The following is a 23,530-nucleotide window of genomic DNA, read 5'->3' as shown; positions in this document are numbered from 1 at the left end:
GTTGGATGGTTAGTAAGGCTATTTGTGGGGTTTTATGTGAAATATAATCATGTACAGTCATACACACATAACACCATAAAAGAAAATAGTCTAAAAACTATTTTAAAAAGATGTTTAAAATGGACTATCGGAATTTTTCTTAAATTGAATATAGAGTGGCTACGATTTATGAATTGTAACTTCAACTGTCACAGGAATCATCAGTTTGAAATCGATATGGCAATCCTAACATGCCCAAATTAACGACTAGAACGGACAGACGGACTGGCCCCAAATATAGAAAGCTTTGCTTTTATTACATCTTGTGATGGCACCCAGTGATGAGTAAATGTATTCTCTTTGCTTTCTGAAAGTTTTACCACATATCCATTCATGTTATAGCACGAAAAAAAAGAACAAATGATATTAATCAAAACTAAATTAACTTTATAAAAAATCTGTCTGTCTGTAATGCTCTTGGAAACTCTAAAATATCTTTTTTTCTCGGCCACAAATAAAGATGAAACTTTTTATTCGAGTGTTTTTCTATTAAATTCCATGTAACTTGTTTCATTTCTATGCTTTGATATTATGTATGTATTAAGTCATCCTTGTTATGTTACTTTTGTATTATCTGCAGTGTGAAGAAAGTACAAAAAATATTATGCTTAATTTCTATTTATTAGGAATAGTTGCGATAATCTAATATTGTATTATATATGGTGTTAATTGCCTTATTGATGCTTAATTAAGAGCATGTATATTATATATTATGTACATATTGTTCATATTATATTTATTACCATATAATACAATACTAGTGACTTTACCCCTAGCATCTAGAGGCTCCTCCTTAAAAGATATTTGATTTTATATTTTTTAGGGAGGTATGGGTTAAAGATTTAAGAGAAAGCTTCCAAAATGCAATGAGATGGCTTTAGGCTATTGTCCTAGACCACAGTCCTTAGAGGCTACGACTGAAGCAGCTAGAATTGTATTTTCTATCATAGGTTAACCTCGATCTTAAAATATATCAAAAAGCTTTGTACTTTATAGTAATTTAATTTTGTTTATTCCCCATAAAAATAATAATCTCTACACTTTCTAAAATTCTCCAAGTTACATCTTAAAATATAAAAATTGCCTTTGAGAATCACATGTTCTAAACATAGTACATAATAAAGCTACATTGTTTGAGAAAAAAAAATAGGCTTTCCTTTTCAAATTTACTGCATAGTAACTTGGAATATCTAGATTTTTCTATCTTTAGAAAGAAAGGATATCTAATAAGCAGTGGCCTAGCAAATGTTGGACATTTTTCTAGCTTTCCTCTTAATCTAAGAACATCGCTTTTTTATGTGGAATATAAAAGAATATATTCTTTGAACAAGGATTAATTGTCATTTCTTTTTAAATTTTGCAATGTTTCAATAGAGAATTATTATTTAATCCTTTTGCAATTATTTAATCATTTCATTTTTGCGGTTATTATTACATATTTTGACAGTGTAAGATATTTGCTAATAAATAGGGATCCTAAGGGATAAGACAATCGGAAGTAAATTTATACACAGACCCAATGATAATAAACAAAATTACAACAACTGTAAATTAAAATTTTGAACTTTGACCCAATTAATCATGATATAACTAAAGTACCTACAGATTTTAGGCCATCAAATAAAAGGACGAATCTACAAAAGTTTGGGTACCAGCATAATTTACAGCCCAATGTCCTCTCCCTCCCAGCTTATAATAATATTGATTAAAATTGCACTATAAAAGATTAAATGTCCTTATACCGAAATAGCGGCCTCTGATTGGTTGATTAGGTATGTTTCAACCAATAGGACATCACCACATTAAGATTGTTTTCTTCATACCAACCAAATTTTTGTTAGACCAAACGTATTATACCATTTTTCACATCCATAAATTAAGATTATTACTACAGTAAATTTTTATAAAATCATAGTATTTATCTAGGATATTTTAATGATTATTAGATGAACCTAATTCGACTACAAATATCCTTAAAATCTTACGAAGGCACAAAAATATTTGTAAAGGTTGGCAACACAATGTTGTAAAACCCGTTGCCGCACCAAACCGCTGCCAAATAGAATGAAAACTCAATAGTGACGTAGCCTGTTTATTTCATAAAAAATGGCCCTATGATTTTTAAGCGTGAAGAATGTTTTTTAGAAAAATTGTGATGAAATTCAACTATTATTATACAAATATAACGTCATTTTTTAGATTTAATTCATCAGTAACGTAATTTTGTGTCCTAAAAGATACATTTTCGGCGTTTTTACCCGGTTTATTAAGTTTTTTTTTTTAGAGCTTTCTTTTTTACGGTATGAAGCAGAATATAAGTACAACATTTACACGTCCATCTTTATCTTTTTATAGTAAACATTGGGGGAAAGTAGAACGTTTTTGTCATAATAATACGGAATTCATTTAAAATTAGGGATCTAAAAACTTTTAGAAGCCGGTAACGTTTAAAAACCGGTTCTAAATAAGTTCATGAACGATTAAAATGAGATTTAGTGAATTTTTAAGTTTTTTCAACATGTTTATTTAACTAAGACAGGTTTTTTGTCTGAGGCTTATGATCCCGGAAAATGCTGGTCCGAATTGATTCTTGTACTTTATAGAAGCTTGATAATTGTCATGGGGTGGTGTTAGGCTATTTTTCAGGCCTCCCACGTATATACCTTAAACCCTAGGGCGAAGCAACTAAAGAATTAAAATAAATTATAAGTACATAAGTTTTCAAATCAAATACTAGATTTACCAGTCAAAATATTTTATTTTATAAATTAAGAATTAAATTTTAAGTTACACCTAGTATAATAAACTTTTTATTTACTTTATCGTGATTTATACCCATTTAGATTAGATACTTATGTACTATTCTCTGTCCTCAACACCCCCCAGCCTAATCTTTAGGACAATTTTGATGTATATTTTCACTTTGGTTATAATGCACAGTGGCCCTGCAGCGTAGTGTAGTGTATCTTTTGTAAACAACTTTAGTCGACGCGATATTTTGGCCAAATCCCGACAAAATTTATCCTTTTAGTAGGTGTTGAAAACATCATATCTTTGTTCTTATTTAAGATAAATTAATAATTTTTTTTGCATAAATAGTTTAATTATGACCTCATTTATCGTTTTTTATAAAAAAAAATTAATATTTAATTTTTCTTAAGGGCAATTTAAGTCATTAAATATAAGGTATTTTTGAGCGTTTATTATAAGCCTAAAAATAGAGATATCGTTACACGCAGAAAAACGCGGCAAGAATATGCGCTTATTCGTGACTGTGCAAAATTTTATTACATTTGAACCGTGGGAAGTTCACCCCCTCTCACCCCGTGTGAGTCATACTTTAATTTAGCCGCAATTTTATGGTGATTTTTCGCGATTTGCGCTATTTCTCAGTGTAGTGTTATATAAACTGGAGATTATTATTGTATTCTTAACATTATATGTCGTACTATAATTGAATTTTATTGAATGAAAGAATTGTTTATTAAAGCAAAGATTTTCTATAAAGGAGGATGTGCATAATTCCCATTTGGGCAGGGGGGGGGGGGGTTACTCGAGAACCCTTAGAGCTAGAGGGAGCTAATTTTGGATTTATGCTTCTATAGGGCTAAAGTTACTTTTAAAATTATCTTCGACCCCCCCCCAAAAAAAAAAAATTATCGCTGACCACCCACCCACCCCCAAACCCCTAATTTAGGGGGGGGGGGACAGGTGGATTATATTATTATATTATAGGGTGTTTCTCAGAAACGACTTTATTAAATGGAGCAAACCTTAGGATAAAACTTTTGTAGGCCTATATTTGATTTTAGAATTATTGCTGACCACCCACCCACCCCCAAACCCCTAATTAAGGGGGGGGGGGCAGGTGGATTATACTATAGGGTGTTTCTAAGAAACGACTTGAGATAAATGGAGAAAACCTTAGGATAAAACTTTTGTAGGCCTATATTTGATTTTAAAATTATCATTCACCACCCACCCACCCCCAAACCCCTAATTTAGGGGGGGGGGCGGTTGGATTATACTATAGGGTGCTCCTAAGAAATACTTGCGATAAATGGAGCAAAAACCTTGGGATAACACTTTAGTAGTCCTATATTTGATTTTAGTACTATCATTGACCAATGACCACTAAGAATAACTGAACTAAGTTACAATCACATATTTTATTTTGGGTCTTTCCTTCTAGGGGCTTGTGGAGCAAAAGTCCCCAACACTAAAAATAGGAGTTCTCAGCTTATTTTAGCTGGTGCCTTCGGCACCTCGGGGCTAAAAAAACAAGTTTTAATCTCATAATTGTACATTCTATATCCGCCGCAAGCGTGTTATATTATGATGCGAGAAATAACTATTCTTTGATATCTTTAGTATAAGCTTAGAACTCCTATTTTTAGTTTTATGGGGTCTTTTTGTCCAAAAGGCCAATGATGAAGGAAAGTCCCAAAATAAAATGTGTAATGCTTACTTAGTTCAGTAATTTTGATAAAGTTTCTTTTAAAAAATCAGGTTGATATCTTGAAAAAGAAGCTCAGAACTCATATTTTTAGTGTTTTAAGGGGTCTTTTGCTCCACTAGCCCCTAGAAGGAAAATGCCGAAATTCAATTTTCTAAGTCTTTCAACAAATTTGCTTACAATTTTGATTATCCTCTTATACATTTATATTCTGATTGTTCAGTTCTGACACTATACACGGGTTAATGTCCATTTGTCCTACCATTTCTGTGCTTTGCTTTTATGAATGTTGTCATCCTCGTAGAATACAAATCTAAAATCAAGGAAAAATCCAGATTTTAAAATTTTTGGGTTCTATCCCTAGTGTTTTTTTTTTTAAACACAAAAGTTTGAATAGTATTAACCACCAACCCTTTCCCCTTCAGATTAAGGGGTTTTGAGGTTGGGTGGAGGGTCAATGATATTTCAAAAGCCACTTTAGGCCTACAAAAGTTTATTACTAAAGTTTGATCCATGTATCAGATGTGGTATATGAGTAGTACACACTAGTATAAAATAGTATTAGGCCTACTAATGTTAAATCCAAGGTTTGCTCCATGGTTCTCAAGTGGTTTCTAAGTTATACACACTAGTGTTAAACACCAGCCTCCCACCTTTTTCCTTTGCCATAAGAGGGTTTGGGAGTGGGGGTGATTTGGGGGTGAGCAATATTTATTTAAGTATTAAACAGCCTCACAGCTTCCCTCAGTTAAGGGGGATTGGGGGTGGGTAAGTAGTCAACAATAATTCTGAAAATAACTATAAGCCTACAAAAGTGTTATACTAAGGTTTGCTCCATTTATCTCAAGTGGTTACTGAGAAACACCCTATAGAAAAATCCACCTGCCCACCCCGCTAAATTAGGGGTTTGGGGGTGGGTGGGTGGTCAGCGATAATTCTAAAATCAAATATAGACCTACAAAAGTTTTATCCAAAGGTTTGCTCTATTTATCTCAAGTCGTTTCTAAGAAAAACCCTATAGTATGATCCACCCGCCTCCCCCTAAATTAGGGGTTTGGGGGTGGGTGGGTGGTCAACAAAAGTTCTAAAATCAAATATAGGCCTACAAAAGTTTTATACTAAGGTTTGCTCCATTTATCTCAAGTCGTTTCTGAGAAACACCCAATAGTATGATCCACCCGCCCCCCCCCCCTTAATTAGGGGTTTGGGGGTGGGTGGGTGGTCAGCAATAATTCTAAAATCAAATATAGGCCTACAAAAATTTTATCCTAAGGTTTGCTCCATTTATCTCAAGTCGTTTCTTAGAAACACCCTATAGTATAATCCCCCTGCCCCCTCCCCTAAATTAGGGGTTTGGGGGTGGGTGGTCAATGATAATTCTAAAATTAAATATAGGCCTACAAAAGTGTTATCCCAAGGTTTGCTCCATTTATCTCAAGTCGTTTCTGAGAAACACCCTATAGTATAATATTTTGTAAAAGAATTTTTTCATTAAGTCAACAAAAAATTTTTTTTTATATACCTGTCCAGAGAGTCGATCTGGAAGCCTGCAGGATCTGAACCTGGAGGCCTATCCAAAAAATTCCAAAACTTGTAGATAATATATTATATAAAAAACTTTTATTATATTTAAAACTATCATCTAACTCAAAAGATAAAGCCGTTACACCATGTTTAAGCAAATGTGACAGAACTTCTGTAATGTGATTTGAGTAAAAAAGTACGATTTTTAGTCAAAATTTGGCATATTTTGCTAAATTAACAGTAGAATTTATAAAATAAATTATTTTTTTCAGACTTTCTAATTAAAATACATGCTATCCCGTTTCTAAAATGGTAAAAATTAAGTCATAACTCCTAAAAATAAAAAAGTTATGATGTTTTCAACTTATGAGGTCACGATTTTTAAGCAAAGGATACGCTAGGGCCACTGTGAATGTATTGATAACATTAACATGTTCTTCTTTTTAATTTCAGAAGTAAGAAGTTATAGACAGGGGTTATTTGAATTAGCTTGGGGTTGACTCTCCACCAAAATGGAGGACGCATATATGAAATCCTGGGAAGAGGCCACGGCCCACTTCCAGGTAAGATATTTTTTGGTACTCTATATTTAGGGTATTTCCGTCCTTCTGTATGACTAGCTGGAAAAGTAGCTATATTACACTATTTTTATCATACCATTAGGAAGAAGACATTAAGCTAAAACTGTTTCTTAAAAAGAATATTTTAACCGAAGAAATCATTATTGTCCTTTAACTTTTCCTCTAATTAAACTAAATGTATAGGTATCTTTTATTTAACTTAAATACAAATTACCACTTCTTCGCAACATTTTTGAAGCTTGTGATTTATGGTTAGGTAATAATTTTATTTTATTTGCTTAGGTTGATGAGGAGAGGGGTTTATCTACGTCTCAAGTTGAGGCCAACAGAAAGAAATACGGTGTTAACGGTAAGTTTATTTTAGTCCCCATTGATTTTTTTGTCTTTAGGTGGAATTAGCGATCAATCTTCAATTTTCCTTTAACATCCCTACAACCCTCCGTGTAATGGATAACATAACATTTTAATCCCATTAACCTTTTAAAATCTACGAGAATTACTATTCTTGACTTTCAAATATTCCCCACTTTTCCTGTTTTTTTATCAAGATGAAATGTTAAACACCCAACATTTTTATTTGGCGGTTTTTAATACTTACTCATTAGACCGACTCAGAATTACCACTTTTTTTGAAATTCAATGGGCGCGCTATTTCAACCCATTCCTTTTATGATATAAAGACCAATGATACCAAAAAAAGTGTTCTGGTAGCTTTTTTTCAGCAATATGTCAAATTCGATTTTCATAAAAAAGGGGAAGGTTCCCCCCTGGGGGTGAAATTTTATTTTCTTTCAAACCATGGCTTTATACACCTTCCTGAATTCGTCTTGAAGAGTACATTAAGGATCAAAAAACGATTTTAAAATATCTTGATCATAGCAAGAGCTATTCTCAAAAAACTAACAATTTTGGCCATTTTAGCAAAATCAGGTGATTTTGACGGTTATTTGAGGATAACTTTTTCTGGGATCAATATTTTTAAAAAACGTTTTTTGATTCTTAATGTACTCTTCAAGACGAATCCAGGAAGGTGTATAAAGCCATGGTTTGAAAGAAAAAAAAATTTCACCCCCAGGGGGGAACCTTCCCCTTTTTTATGAAATTCAAATTTGACATATTGCTGAAAAAATAGTCTGAGAACACTTTTAAAGGTATCAATAGTCTTATATTTATGAATAGAATGGATTAAAATAGCGCGCCAAAAAATTTTGCATCTTGAGTCGGCCTATTACTCATCCAAACAAGTCCCACCTTTAAGATAGATAAGAAGATATGTATTTAAGTTAAGCTTTAAAAAACGATATTATTTTATTACACATTCACATAATTTTATGCATTGTTTGGTACGTTCATAACCCGGGTTGCAAAAGCTATACCAATAAAACAAACATATTTAATTAAAGATTTTAATGCTTTTAGAATACCTATTGCAGAATATGATTTATACACAGATTAAAGGAAAATATTCGGCTTTACTGAATTTTATAGCCTTATCTCTGTTCCTTCTAATAGCCAAATTTTGTAAACATGCACAACACTCTTTTCAAGGATCATTATTTTGTCATCTTTATTTGTTATTTTTCCTCAACAACTTTGTTTATGCACAACTTTTTTTATGTGGGGAATTGCTACTAAAAGCTAGTTTTGCCGAAAAAAGACTTTTCTGTTTATATTGTTCAGGGGTGTATATTCTACATGGGATCCCCTGCTCAGGAGGGGGGAAAAAAAAATAAAAAATAAGTGGTTGGAGGGAAAAAAATGTAAAAATTAAGAAAACTGAAAACATTTTTCCATTTACCCCCCCCCCCCCCCCCCCTAGATATACCACACTTTTCTGGGATCTTGCCAAGTCAAGTATCAACTGTTGGGAATATCAAAGGATGACTCCATGCAAAATTTGAGCCGGATCCGGCCAAAACCGGCCGTGAATTTTATGAAAAACCGTTTTTTTCCGGTTTTTAGGGGGTATCTGTAAATCGATTCAGCTGGAGCAAAACCGGTTAGAGATACAAAAAATTTTACTTCACATGAAATTTAGCCAATGCAATTGCCTACAAAAATGTACTTCATCACCAACTTGTTTGGACAACTCTTTCCCCTCCTAAATGTCCATTAAAACCTCGGAAACGGCAAAAATCGCCAAAAATCATGCCTTCGGCGGCAAATAACGGCTAAACGGTCAGCCGGAGGCGAATGAAACATAAATAAAGAAATGTCTGCCTCAAAAAGTTGTTTAACATCAAAGAGATGCTTGAAGTCTCTAAAACGACTCCTTCCCCTCCTTTAAGGGGAAAAACTGAAAAAACGTGATTTTCAAAAGTATGCCCACTTCGTGGGTGTGGGGGGCACTGAACCCGTCACCCCAGGGTCACCAAATATAAAGTCTAGGCGGCCCACAATGCTGAATTTTCACCAAGTGAAAGTCTTGTGTCATTATCTCTTATGAGAAAAAAGTTATTAATTAATTAAAATTTCAAATTGTGATTTTTTGATAGATTTCTTTGATGAAATGACAGGCTGGTCAATTTTTAGACCATTTTTTGCTGTTTTCGGCCCGCCACGCCCAAACGGTTTGAGATAATCTCACGGGACCTTTTGCCCGACCTTAGCCTGGTTATTAGTAAGGTCTAAGAAAAAAAAAATCCCGGATTGGATGAAGCACGACGTCGCTGCGCGCCGTCAAAAATTGCTGGTCGGCTCATTTTGCCCCCTCAAACCCTCACCTCGTGCCATTTTTCTGTGTAAAGATTATAATTATAATCTTTTGCGTAAGTCTGTTTTTTTTTCCTAGACCTCACAAATAACCAGACTTAGGTTGGGTAAAAGGTCCCGTGAGATTATCTCAAACCGTTTGGGCGTGACGGCCCAAAAACCGCAAAAAATGGCCTAAACATTGACCGGCCTGTCATTTCATCAAAGAAATCCATCAAAAAATCACAATTTGAAATTTTAATTAATTAATAACTTTTTTCTCATAAGAGATAATGACACAAGACTTTCACTTGGTGAAAATTCAGCATTGTGGGCCGCCTAGACTTTATATTTGGTGACCCTGGGGTGACGGGTTCAGTGCCCCCTACACCCACGAAGTGGGCATACTTTTGAAAATCACGTTTTTTCAGTTTTTTCCCTTAAAGGAGGGGAAGGAGTCGTTTTAGAGACTTCAAGCATCTCTTTGATGTTGAACAACGTTTTGAGGCAGACATTTCTTTATTTATGTTTCATTCGCCTCCGGCTGACCGTTTAGCCGTTATTTGCCGCCGAAGGCGTGATTTTTGGCGATTTTTGCCGTTTCCGAGGTTTTAATGGACATTTAGGAGGGGAAAGAGTTGTCCAATCAAGTTGGTGATGAAGTACATTTTTGTAGGCAATTGCATTGGCTAAATTTCATGTGCAGTAAAATTTTTTGTACCTCTAACCGGTTTTGCTCCAGCTGAATCGATTTACAGATACCCCCTAAAAACCGGAAAAAACCGGTTTTTCATAAAATTCACGGCCGGTTTTGGCCGGATCCGGCTCAAATTTTGCATGGAGTCATCCTTTGATATTCCCAACAGTTGATACTTGACTTGGCAAGATCCCAGAAAAGTGTGGTATATCTACCCCCCCCCCTTGGTGAAAAAAACCTTTAAAAATGTGTGGTAGGAGGGATAAATTAAATAAATAAAATGTTCTTTAAATATTTTTCCATTTCCCCCCTACTTGGTGAGAAAAAACTAGGGGGGGGGAAGAAAAATAAAAAAATTTGTAGCAGGGGAAAAAAAATAAATCTTGTGCAGAATATACACCCCTGATATTGTTTTTACAACATAACAGTTCCTATTTGTTCTTCATGGATTGGGTTTTTTTTCTTGAAAATTGTTGCATAATTTATAGCTTTATGTTTATTAAATTAACAATAATAATGTTAAAAATAATTTAGCTTAATCTTAAATCTTTGATGAATATGCCATCTCATATGATATAATTGCTATTCACAAAGTATTTTTTTCCTTAAATAACGCCTTTTATTGCAAAACTATTGTCTGAATTAGGAACGGTTAAAGGTAGCTTTTGCTTGCTCGTTCAGCTATTTAAAGTCATCAAATGTTATGTCGTAAACGGAATTTTGGTTTAGATTCAAACCCGACAGCTAGAAGAAACAATAATATGTTGTAATCGACTATTTTTTATTTCAGAACTTCCCGTTGAGGAGGGTAAGACTATCTGGGAGTTGATCCTGGAACAGTTTGATGACCTTCTTGTCAAAATTCTGCTCTTGGCTGCTATTATCTCTTTTGTAAGTATGATTTTCTACTCGAAATATTCGTTAAAAATCAAATAATAATGTTATAAACAAATGAAAATATACAATCCTTTAATAATCTTTTTCTTTAACCTTTAGGGCCAAAGGCAAGAGCCAGCGAATAAGGGATTACTTTTAATTAAACAATCGACGTTCTTTAATTTCCTTTTGTTTAAGAACTGAGGTGGGTTCTTAAAAAAATTTGTTTGATGCACTTTTAAAATGTTCGAAATAAAAGAAATCATCAAATTAAACTTTAAAAATCCGTGAAAAATATTAATTTTTTTTTCAGGTGTTAGCTTTCTTTGAAGATGACGACTCTATCACCGCCTTTGTTGAACCTTTTGTTATTCTGCTCATTCTTATCGCCAACGCTATTGTTGGTGTCTGGCAGGTTAGTGAGATTGTTTTTAACTGCGCATCCTCTGGGCATGTTTTACCTTGTTATTCAAGAAATAAATAGTTTATAAAGGGAAGGATAGGCTACTTAAAGATCTGGTAAAACAAGCTAGGTTTTTAGTATATTTAAAATCATTCTAGAAAACTAAAAATATTTAGGTATACCTATAACTTTCTTAAAAAAAGGTATTTTAAATTTTAAATCATATCTAATTTTTTACTATTAAAATACCGCAACTTATTTTAGATTTCTCCTTTATTTTGAAACGCCTTGAAATGGAGAAAATTGTAAACACAAATTTACGAGTTTTGTGTTAATTCAATTGATCTTTCTAATTCTTAAAGGAAGCTATGTATGATTTTTATGGCCTCTAATGGTTTTTCCAAATGTTCTTATGTTTACGAGATCTTTTATTAGATACCCCCTCCTAAGTTAGGAGACACTTTAAGGAAAATGTTTTAGTAATAAGTTTATTTATTTTTTACAAAAACTTTAATTTTCTTTATATTTGAATAATAACAGACAGATTGATTTTCAAACTGTCTAAGTCATCAAAAAGACGCATTTTTTGTCATTCTATATTTGATTACCTATAATGTATTGATTTGATTATAAAAACTTTCTTGGATTCTTATTTGTGATAAGGGGATGAACTAAAACTTATTTGCGCGCTATTTCTATAAAGTCTCATATTTAACTTTGTGATGTGAATTTTTAATCATACCTTGATTTACGATAATTATCCCTTCCCAACGTAGATATTTTTTTTACCTAAGTCAGCAATTTGTAAAGATAATATTTCATATCCTAAAAATTGATTTGATATACATTATCAGCATTAAAATTACGAGACTTGACAGTCTAAAACTTGCAAGGCTATAATGGATAATATTTTAAAATTATCAGCAATCATATACTAAAAATTATTAAGCAAAAGCTTGAATAGGTTTGTCTACTGGAGGATGAGACATGAAAAATGACAATTCTTTGTTTTCTTAACCTTTCAAAATTTTACATGGACTGGCGCCTTAGCCCAGCTTAAGTTTTGAAAAAAAATCAGACAGGTTACACGTTGACGTCAATAGGACAGTTTTGCTTCAAGCCTCTTGTGTCAGCCTTAAATTGGATTCTTTTTAAACACTCAAGGACATGGACAAAAAAAAATAATAATAATAGTACCTACAGAAAAAGATTTGAATAATTTTAATGACCTATTTACAGTCTATATAAACTATTAAAATTGTAAGCTTTCAATACAATAGAATCTTTTAATCGGCTATCAAAATAGTTTTTTTTACAAATTCAATTTTGAAGGTTTTTAGCCGCCTATTATAATTATTTTTAGTTTATTTATCCTTAATCAATAATCATACAAAATTAGGCTCATAACGACTATAAAGAATTTTAGATATCTATTTCAAAGATTCTAAATGACATGACAATTTTTTTTTAAAAAATATATTAAAGTTGGAGTGATGATAAAAAAAAAGTATAAAAAATTTCGCACTAAAAATTCAAGTGTAAAAGTTCAATTTTTACTTTTTTATTGCTTTATTGTTATGTAAATAATACAATTTCAACTTATGACAAATAAGGTTATTAAAAATATTTTATAAAAAAATGTTCCAATATGAAAATAAATCATAAATGAAAGAAAAAAGAAGAAAAAAAATATTTATAGGAAGATTGTCAAAGTGAATTTTATAGTGGATGCAATGGTTAAAAGTTTAATTAGAGGAATAATCATAAGAAATGTCAACGATTCCACAAACGGATATACAGACAAAGTAAGGTATGAAGTAGCATTGCTTCTTTAAAAGTTAGTAAATACATATTCATAAAATGTAGCAATAAATTGCTTATCTGATTTGCATTGCTTACATTTGTAAATTGCGCATTTTTTCATAAATTCTTGTTTTCTTTTTTTATTGCAATTTATTTGATATTTAAAACTACGACTCATTTTTACAGGATTTTCTAATTTTGTAAGAAAATCAAAAAAGTCACAGAGATCGAAATTTTTATTTTAAAGTACAAAAGTATTAATACTTTTATTCCAGAATTAAAATATGATGCAATATTATTAATTGTGCATTAACTTGGCATAATTAGATAACGCATTCATAAATAATTAAAAACGTAAAAGAATTAATAAAAAGTCATTATATGTGCTTGAATTAAAGATAAGGTTTCATTTATCTCCTCATTAAAGATGTTCTAATTAATAAATGTGTAAGATGATACATAATAATTTTAGTGATCAAGGAAAAAGCCAATTTTTTGTACATTTTTTCAAGAGTGATGAGAAATATTTCATTTAAAGAAAAATGTTATGCTCTCAACATTTTAAACATTCAAATAATCATAGTTTAGACAAAATATATTACTTTTTTATAAAGGATGGGGTATTAAACTGTAAATTATGTAAGGTTGAATCGTGTATTGTAACAAAATGAAAACTTTTTTCAATAATTTTAATCTTTAAAAGGGGTAAATTTATTTATCACAATTTGTGGGAGAGATAGAATTATATATGTATAGAATATTAGTCCAATTACAGGCCATTAAAAAAAAACGATGACTAAAGTTAAGAAATAATGCGACATTTGTAAGTTTTAAGAGATAAAAAAAGAAATTAGGCACGAAAAACTGTTGGTCCTGTGGATTTTATCGAACCTACAAAAATTAGTTTTCGAAGATATCTCTGATATCCTATTATTTGTGCTTTAAGGCCTTCAAAATACGAAATCTTCTTTTCATCATAATAAACATTGCATAAATTTTGAGTTCTGTAAATTTATATGTTTCTCTTTCAACTTGTAGAGTTTAAATGTTTGAAAATATTTAGACACAGTCTAAATAAACAAGAGAAAGGTAGCAGAGTATTGCAAGAAATAAGATAGGCTTGGTTGCCTGGCCAAATATGTTTTTAGTCTCTCATTTTTCAGATTGGACCTTGAAAGTCGCAATTATATTATATGCAAATAGGGATAGGACAATGGGTCATGAAATAATTCCCTCCCTCAAAAATTGATAAAATTGTTCCCTTTATATTTTTAAAAGTATGAAGGGAAAAATTGGGAGAGTTTCGGTTCACTACTTGATGGCTAGCCGTTTGGCCAATTGTAGCCTTTAAAATAAAACCGTCAAACAAATGATTTAGTAAGCATAAAGATGGGGTATTTTTTATGTATCATCATTGGGGAAACGATCAATTTTACTTCTTGGATTTTAGGATGTATGACAATGTAAATTAAATATTCCCCTTGTTATATGCCCCTGTTTTTATGTCTTGAATAACTTACAAATTCTAGAGGGGGGCGGAAAAGATTGTATATTAATTTTACTTTCATTGTCCTCTCCCTCCATGATGTATTCCCGGCATTAAATTGATAATATGATTATTTACATTAGCACTTGTCTGAAATATGTGCATACTCGTGGGGATACAGAATTGGATTCTTATAAAAATAAATAGGTCTATTCAGATATTAGTATCAAACTAGCAATAGATTTATTTACCCTAGATGGTCAAACTCACAAAGTAATGCGTCCACTTAACTTAAGAAATTCAACTTTTTGAACTTGTATTATTGTCCAAATGACAAAGCAGAAAGCGAAAACACCATTAGAATTATAGAGAAAAAAATGAGGGGATGGAGTAAATCTACCCATTGCTTGTCCGCAATTTCGAATCTCTATCTATGTTAATGTGTACATTTGATATAGGATGAGATCTGTCTTAATTTACTTCCTTTCATCTTTCTTTCTGCATGACGCGTAGCGCTATAAGGAATCTTTCTAATTTTAATTTATTTAACTTACACTTTTTCATATGTTGGTAACAATTTTAACACAAACATTTTCAAGCTATTTTGTCTAAATAATATGCAAAATTTTTATCTTAATTGGCCTATCCCTGTAACTTAGATGATATGGGTAATAATCTTAGACATGTCCCTGAATATGACATTGATTTAATAAATAGGAAGTAAGTTTTATAACATTAAGCAGGGAGGGGACATTGAAAAGTAAATTACAATTTTCATTGGTTGATTCTAAATTAGAAGCGTCCAAACTTTTAAAATCTCATTTACGGAATATATACTGTTGCTTATCATTGGGTAATGGTATGTATATCATTTTATCGTCTTGTGTCTTATCCCTTAAGATCCCTGTATGACGTAGAAGTAATAAAGACGAGATCAAAAATACATATCAAGAATTAAGTGAACAAAGTTATGCGCTTTAACATATTCAATTCATCAACTAAGATTTTTCACAAATTTCACAAAAATTTCACAAATTCACCTTTTTAGGAACGTAACGCCGAGTCCGCTATTGAAGCTCTGAAGGAATATGAACCTGAAATGGGTAAGGTTATCAGATCTGACAAGGAGGGTGTCCAGAAGATCAAGTCTGTTGACATTGTGCCCGGAGACATCATTGAGATCTCCGTTGGTGACAGAGTCCCCGCTGACTTCAGGTAAGCGCCTTTTTTTTTAATCCAAGGGGGGGGGGGGAATAGTTGAATTAAATGTCTTGGGGCTTTCACAAAAGGGCCTGTTAAACACCCTCCCCCCCCCCCCTTTTTTTTTATTTTTGAATTTCAAAGAAAAAAAGGAGTGTTATTATTTTCCCGAAATCCTGCAGGGGGGGGGGGGGGGCTCTTATCATGCGAGGCCTCTACTTACGGCTCCCTAACAACCCATTCCCCAAAATAACCTAACCTGAACTAATGTAATAAAACTATCACCCCCCCCCCCCCCCCACCTTAATTTCATTTTATTGTCAAGATGTCATGAGTGATCATCAATTTACTTTGTGTGAAAAAACCAATTCAAAGTTTTGTCTTGATTTAATATTTTTGCAGTTATTTTTATGTTTTTGATTCTTCTTACTTTATAACCTATTCTTGTTTAGATTGATCAAGATCTACTCCACCACCCTGAGAATTGACCAGTCTATCCTGACTGGTGAGTCTGTGTCCGTTATCAAGCACTGCGACCCTGTCCCCGACCCCAGAGCTGTCAACCAGGACAAGAAGAACATTGTCTTCTCTGGTACCAACGTTGCTGCTGGTAAGTTTTTGCAAGTGATCTAAAGGTATAAGACAATCCCCATTAAATTGATGTACATCCTCAATGATGATACTCAAAATCACCCTTTCTATAGATTCAAATTAGTACACAATAATTAACCTACATACCAAATGATTAGTATCTGTCCATCTAATCACAGGTAGTCTAAAATTTACTAAGATGAAAAATATAATCTCTTCCCAGTTTAATGTGTTTTTGTTTATTTAGGTAAGGCCCGTGGTATTGTTTGCGGCACTGGTATCAACACCGCCATTGGTAAGATCAACTCTGAGATGACCGCCACTGAAGAGACCAAGACTCCCCTCCAGGAGAAGCTTGATGAGTTCGGAGAACAGCTGTCCAAGGTAATTGTGATCAACGGATATATGTGGATATATTGACAGGGAAAAGTTTGTCGTCAATTTAGCTTACTCTTCATTATTTAATCATCATTTAATAGTCATTTCGTACATCTATTTTAAAGGGAAGGGATGTAGTAAAGGGGATGTCGTTATTTTAGCTAGCTGCGTGTATTACTTTATCAGTTTCCATGAAAAGTTGGTGCAATATCCAAGTAATAATAAATCGATTTTAAACTTATTCATAACCCGTGTCGAGTGGTATTTTTTAAGAGGGATCTTTTCTTGGTTTTTATTTTAAAATCCTAAGTTGTAAGGACAGATACTTTATTTTTTTATTGTAGAAAATCTCTTAAACTCAAAGCCAAAAAAATCAATTTATGTTTAAACAAACTTTAGAATATTCAGGGCCAGACATTTTATTTGATTTTTCAATTGATATATTTCCAGTCCAATTTCAAATATTTTAACAGGCTAATAAAATAGAATTTTTGGTGGAATTTGGGATAAAGATGTATACAAATAAATTTAAAGATTAGATTTTTTCTTTATTTACTTACATTTGCCATCATTAAATGATAGTTATTTGTCAATTTTTATTTGTTGTGGAAAATTGTCTCTAATACGATGGATGATTTTTCAGTATGGCTTTGAATCGGTTTTATGGCTTAAAATGTATTTACTTACCCCTTTATGCCTGAATAAAAGTTTTGGAAAAATTTATCTAAAATATTATTGGGTTTTTATGCTTCTTTGGTCCTGCGTCACTTAAATATGAAAATTCATACAAATATGCTGAATATAAGTCTACAATTTCACATAGAACTGGAATAGAACACTGAAAAAGTAAAATAATTAGATTGGTCTAAATATGGGCGATTAAAAAGTGATGATTAAAGTTTATTGGCGCTTTTACACAAAGTACCTTGTTGAGTACTACTACTGAAACCTCCTCTCTTATATTGAAAAAAATCGTTTCTACTTCTACCTACTGAATTTATATCAATGTTTGAGAGTTCAATGTACCTACTTTTTATGGCCCAAACTATTAAAGAGCTAATGTGGTTTTCCTTAAAGATTTCAATTATCCATAACTTACAAAACTTGTGACTAAATTTGCTCATTAACAAAAGAAAGGATATAAGCTGTAAATGGCTCTCCCTCCCCTTTTAACTTATAAAATATGTTGGGTTCAATATGGATTGGATTGGTCTCAAAGTAGCGTGGTTTTAACTATTTCTCCAATAAGTTTGTCATCAAAACGAGTAACTAGCGGGGGATTTATGCAACCTTCCTTTTCTTATTGATCCACATTCAAAATTGATATTTTATTAAAAGTACCCAAAGTTTTTTGGCTAGCAAATAAGTAAACATGGTTTTGAAACTTTGGGTACCAGTGTAATTACCAATTCCCCCTTCCTATTGAATTCAAAGCTCCTTAATAATGGACTGTCTTTTGTCTAGGTTATCACTCTTATCTGTATTGCCGTCTGGGCCATCAACATTGGTCACTTCAACGACCCCGCTCACGGTGGCTCCTGGATCAAGGGCGCCGTCTACTACTTCAAGATTGCCGTTGCTCTTGCCGTCGCCGCCATCCCCGAGGGTCTGCCCGCTGTCATCACCACCTGTCTGGCTCTGGGTACCCGCCGTATGGCCGCCAAGAACGCTATTGTCAGGTATTGTTCAGTTTTTATACATAGAAATAGCTATTTATCGCATCGTATTATAAACAGCTTTCCGCTGTTATAAAAATATACAATTATAACTTATAAGATTAAAACTAGTTTTATTAGTCCTGAGATGTCGAAGACATGGGGTAACAAAACTGGTTTTAATATGATGATTGTATATTTTTATATTCGTAGAAAACTGGATATAATAGGTACTATACGATACATTATTTTTAAGTTTGGCTTAAAACCGGTATCTTTCTCAAAAACACTTTAAATACTCTCAATTAAGGGGGGGAGGGGGGGGGGTTAATGCAACCATCTCGTAATCAGTGAGCAAATGGCACTTACACTTCGAATTTCGATCTGAAATTTTGCATGAGTAATCCTTTGTAGGTCTATTTTCCCTAAATCGAACAAAAAGTTGAAAAAGTAACGGCTAACGGCTCAGCCGTTTAGCCGTTTTTTGGCTATTTTTAAGGCAAATCTGCCATAAGTTATGTAGGAATCAACTTTTTGAAACATATTTTTGCTTTAAATCATGTGAAATGATACAAAAAAAACATTTTTAGATTTCTAGTACCAGCAACTAGCGGGTAGAAACGTTTGAAAACGTTTTGGAGCAGCATAGAGTATTATGTGGAGATAGGTTTCGTGATGATTTCCCTTGAAAATAGTTTTAAAAATGGCTAAACTGCTGAGCCGCCAGCCGTTAGCCGTTACTTTTTCAACTTTTTGTTCAATTTAGGGAAAATAGACCTACCAAGGATTACTCATGCAAAATTCCAGATCAAAATTCGAATTCTAAGTGCCATTTGCTCACTGATTACGAGATGGTTGCATTAACCCCCCCCCCCCCCCCCTTATTTCAACCCGATAGTTAGATAATTAGACGCACTCGTCTTTGTTCACATATGTAATGAATCGCCAATAAAATATATGTTCATTAAGATCTCTGCCCTCTGTTGAGACCCTTGGTTGCACCTCTGTTATCTGCTCTGACAAGACTGGAACACTCACCACCAACATGATGTCCGTCTGCAAGATGTTCACATTCAAGGTAAAGCAACAGATCTATAGTAAAGATGTATATACAATAAGATATATAAGTTTTCAGGAATTTTAAAGTTAGGGGGAGATTTGAAATCTGCATCAAATTTTGAGGATTTTTTATAAAATTCGTTTTTTCTATAATTCTTTATCTAAAAGCGGAAATGCAATTTAAGTTAATTAATTTTGGCATCTGTGATTGGTGGATTTAAAAAATCTGCGCTCTGATTTAACCAATTAGAGCGCAGGTAGTTTAAAATCCACCTATCCTATTGGTCAAAATTAATTAACTTAAAATGCATTTCCGCTTTTAGATAAAGAATTATACAAAAAACGAATTTTATAAAAAATCCTTAAAATTTGATGCAGATTTCAAATCTCCCCCTAACATTAAAATTCCGGAAAACTTATATATCTTAATATACAGATAACTAACTGCCCAACTTTTCTAATGACCTTTTTTTCTCTGCTAGCAAACTCTCTTTCTGTTACTTTGCTTTGTTCATCATTGGTTGATTTTCAAAGACCCAATTAAGAATCGGCACAAGGTCATTGGAATGGGGAGATACAGTTATTTAACCCCTCACCCCTCTAGTATTTTACTCTAATGGTAAAGCATACATAAGCTTTCCTGAAAACAACCAATAACAAATAAATACTGACCAGCAACTTAATTGAAATGATTATTATAAAGATTTAAAAATCACACTGGAAATATTGAAAAACTTTTAATTCTTTCCAATTTCTGAAAATGATAAGAAAGTTTTCATGAAAATTCAGGCAATTTAATTTAAATATGGAGGGATAAAAGATTATTCATCCCATTTTAAATAGCTGTAACTAATACCGTTTTGTTTTTCAAGGATGGCTCCAACTTCGAGGAATTCGAGATCTCTGGCTCTACCTATGAACCCATTGGCGATGTTTTCCACTCTGGCAAGAAGGTAAATATTTCTGATAATTTTGATCTGGGCGAATTTACACAATTTTGCCAAAGGGATGTTTGTTTTGATATTTTAAAAATATAGAGATAATTCTCAATTTAATTTCTTAAATTTTGGGGAGTGGGAAACAAAATAAAAATTTCATTGGGTATATTCAATTTATTAAACCGTTTAGATTTTGTTAAAAAGATATTTTTGGGGTGATAAAGGATAATAGAAGTATTATCTTTCATGATTTAAATTAGAAAAGGTTTTAGTTTGTCTTAAATGACTATTTGCGTAAAGACAAAACTTTCATTAATAACTCTCAGAATTGTATTTGTGTTGTGGATAGCTTTTTTTACACATTCTCAAAAGCTATTCTATTCATTCAAATAATATTTGTTCAATTGTTTAGATTAAGGGAGCTGACTATGTCGCTCTTGAGGAAATGGCCACCATCTCTATCATGTGCAACGACTCCGCTATTGACTTCAATGAATTCAAGCAGGTAGCCAGCCATTTCATTGATTGATTGATGGAAAAACATGAGATTCTTTAAAAATTTGCAAGAAGGCAACCGAAACACTATGAATATTCTTCTATTTAGGATTGGAATTTTTTAACTCTTCAAAAATTGTATGATAGAATCAAAATAAAATGTAGTTGTAATCAAAATTATGTAATTTAGGTAGTTTTTTATTGGTAGAAAAGATGGGGACTAAAATTGTTATTTATTGTTCTTTTGTTTGCCCTGATCATAGTTTGTATTTAATCTTTTTTGTTCTAGGTGTTTGAGAAGGTCGGTGAGGCTACCGAGACCGCTCTGATCACCCTGGCCGAGAAGATCAACCCCTACGGCGTTGCCAAGACCGGTGGCAGGCTCGAGTCCGCCAAGGCCGTGAGAAAGGATATGGAAGGCAAGTGGAAGAAGGACTTCACCCTTGAGTTCTCCCGTGACAGGTGATGACCTTTTCCCAGTGGTATTTTCGTCGATTATTAAAAAAATTGCGAGAAAATTTTCACAACATTTTTCTAAGTAACGAAGAAATGATATATGTTTTAATTTTTTCGGAAGTGTTCCTATCTCGAGACATATTTCTTGACCTCACCGTCATTATCACAAATGTTTCATTAAAAATTTAAAAACAACTGTTAATTCGTTAATAAATCATACTGGACACACACATATCCCAGCTACTTTTATGTACACAAATTATAAGAATCCTAGAGATTTTGAATAAAAAATTAGAATGTTAATCATAAATTTATTATAGAAAGTCTATGTCTACCTACTGCACCCCCAAGAAGCCCACCCGTATCGGTAATGCTGCAAAGATGTTTGTAAAGGGTGCCCCCGAGGGTGTGCTCGACAGATGCTCTCATATCAGAGTTGGTACTGATAAGGTAGGCTTCAGTATGATTTCCTTCAATTACAGGCTAATGTCAGTTATTCAATCATCATAATAGATTTATAATGTCAGAGATGTTTAAACTACAAAGGAATTTCTAGTATACTTATATTTTTGTTTATTTCTGGTTCGCTAATTACGAACTATCCGATTCCGCATTTTTTACAGGTTATTTGCCAAATTTCTCAATTTTTATCATCCCACCCTATTTTAGGTTCCCATGACCGATGCTATCCGCCAGAAGATTATGGACCGTGCTGTTGAATACGGTACCGGCCGTGACACTCTCCGTTGCCTGGCCCTGGCCACCTGCGACAGCCCCATGAACCCCAAGGACATGGACCTGGAGAACGCTGCCAAGTTTAAGAACTACGAGGTGACTTCGAGTTTAATTTAGAAGAAAAAAAATTCCTTGAAATATTTTAATTTTTAAACGAGAAACTTTTCTATCACACCTAGGATCTGCAAGTATTATAATTTTTGATCAAAAAGAAAAGTTTAAATCACATATTGTGACAATACAAATCATAGAAAGTCTCATTTATTGTTTTTTTAAAGTGTTTGTTATATTCCTGTTCACAATAATGCACCAAAACATAATTTTTACCAGTTTGAAGTACATGATATGTTTTTTTTAGGTCAACCTTACCTTCGTTGGTGTTGTTGGTATGTTGGATCCCCCCAGAATTGAGGTCAAGCCCGCCATCGTCACCTGCAAGAAGGCCGGTATCAGAGTCATCATGATCACTGGTGATAACAAGAACACCGCCGAGGCTATCTGCCGCCGTATTGGTATCTTCACCGAGGAGGAGCGTACCGAGGGCATGGCTTACTCTGGTAGGGAGTTCGATGACCTTTCCCCCTCTGAACAGAAGATGGCCGTTGCTAACTCCAGGTACGCTAGAAAGGAAGGAGAAATAGGACTTAATTACACTAGTATCCAAAGTTCTTATTTGTTGGCTTAAAAACTTCGGTTACTTTTATGACATTTTTATAGTTTTTTTATTAACTCACAAAGTCCAACGTTTTACCTAATATTTTTATTTACAAAAGGGGTAATTTTGTTTATCATCATTGAGTATCAACCGTCCACTATATTTGTGTTGGGTTGACTAAGGTTTTAAGTTTTTTAAAAATTGTCAGCGTGGAAAAATTTTGCTCAATAATGGGTCATTACTTTTCTCTTGGGAAAGTTAACCCAATCAACCTTTCTAAAAATTGATAGTAAGCTTCTAAGGATTTTATGACGATTCTTTGAAAAGAAGATCCTCATCGGTCCAGCTATATATTTTGGAAGAGAAAGACCTACACAGAGACATCTTACATCTCCTTAAAAGTGATTTTAGGCTAGGCTATTAATACATTGTTTTTGTTTACAGAATGTTTGCCCGTGTCGAGCCCTTCCACAAGTCCAAGATTGTCGAGTACCTGCAGTCCATGAAGGAGATCACTGCCATGACTGGTGATGGTGTCAATGACGCTCCCGCCCTCAAGAAGGCCGAGATTGGTATTGCTATGGGTTCAGGTATGTTTAATGATTAATCTTAATTGATTGACTAATGAAGTTATCAATATTCAAAAAGAGGGGAGAGGACATTAGACTGTAAATTATACTGGTGTTAATTAACAAATTAGTGGGATAAAGAACTTTGTTACTTCTTTTGGTTGGTTTATACATAGCAGTGTTTTATCTTTTTACCTAATACTTTGATATACAGAAGGGTAATTTTGAATAACTTTATCGGGA

At 33.1% G+C, this 23,530-nt stretch overlaps 1 protein-coding gene across 16 annotated transcripts in view; it reads left to right on the top strand.

Moving 5' to 3' along the window:
* Positions 1 to 6,445: 6,445 nt before the first annotated feature.
* The window catches only part of SERCA (ATPase sarcoplasmic/endoplasmic reticulum Ca2+ transporting SERCA), a 30,417-nt gene continuing 13,332 nt past the window's right edge, over positions 6,446 to 23,530 (top strand). For all 16 annotated transcript variants that reach the window (XM_080146803.1, XM_080146800.1, XM_080146801.1 and 13 more), the window contains exons 1-16: positions 6,446 to 6,582; positions 6,883 to 6,949; positions 10,779 to 10,879; positions 11,178 to 11,279; positions 15,605 to 15,771; positions 16,209 to 16,366; positions 16,595 to 16,731; positions 18,190 to 18,404; positions 19,350 to 19,458; positions 20,312 to 20,392; positions 20,790 to 20,882; positions 21,162 to 21,334; positions 21,649 to 21,778; positions 21,998 to 22,159; positions 22,422 to 22,678; positions 23,163 to 23,308. In XM_080146803.1, the coding sequence (XP_080002929.1) occupies positions 6,532 to 6,582; positions 6,883 to 6,949; positions 10,779 to 10,879; positions 11,178 to 11,279; positions 15,605 to 15,771; positions 16,209 to 16,366; positions 16,595 to 16,731; positions 18,190 to 18,404; positions 19,350 to 19,458; positions 20,312 to 20,392; positions 20,790 to 20,882; positions 21,162 to 21,334; positions 21,649 to 21,778; positions 21,998 to 22,159; positions 22,422 to 22,678; positions 23,163 to 23,308 (2,149 nt within the window). In that variant the 5' untranslated portion in view covers positions 6,446 to 6,531. The remainder of the gene's footprint in view (positions 6,583 to 6,882; positions 6,950 to 10,778; positions 10,880 to 11,177; positions 11,280 to 15,604; positions 15,772 to 16,208; positions 16,367 to 16,594; positions 16,732 to 18,189; positions 18,405 to 19,349; positions 19,459 to 20,311; positions 20,393 to 20,789; positions 20,883 to 21,161; positions 21,335 to 21,648; positions 21,779 to 21,997; positions 22,160 to 22,421; positions 22,679 to 23,162; positions 23,309 to 23,530) is intronic.

The sequence above is a fragment of the Acartia tonsa genome, chromosome 14 (assembly GCF_053477335.1).
Source record: "Acartia tonsa isolate MP-2025a chromosome 14, ASM5347733v1, whole genome shotgun sequence".
Lineage (NCBI taxonomy): Eukaryota > Metazoa > Arthropoda > Copepoda > Calanoida > Acartiidae > Acartia > Acartia tonsa.
The sequence above is the reverse complement of the archived record's forward strand: the minus strand, read 5'-3'. Positions and strand labels throughout refer to the sequence as shown.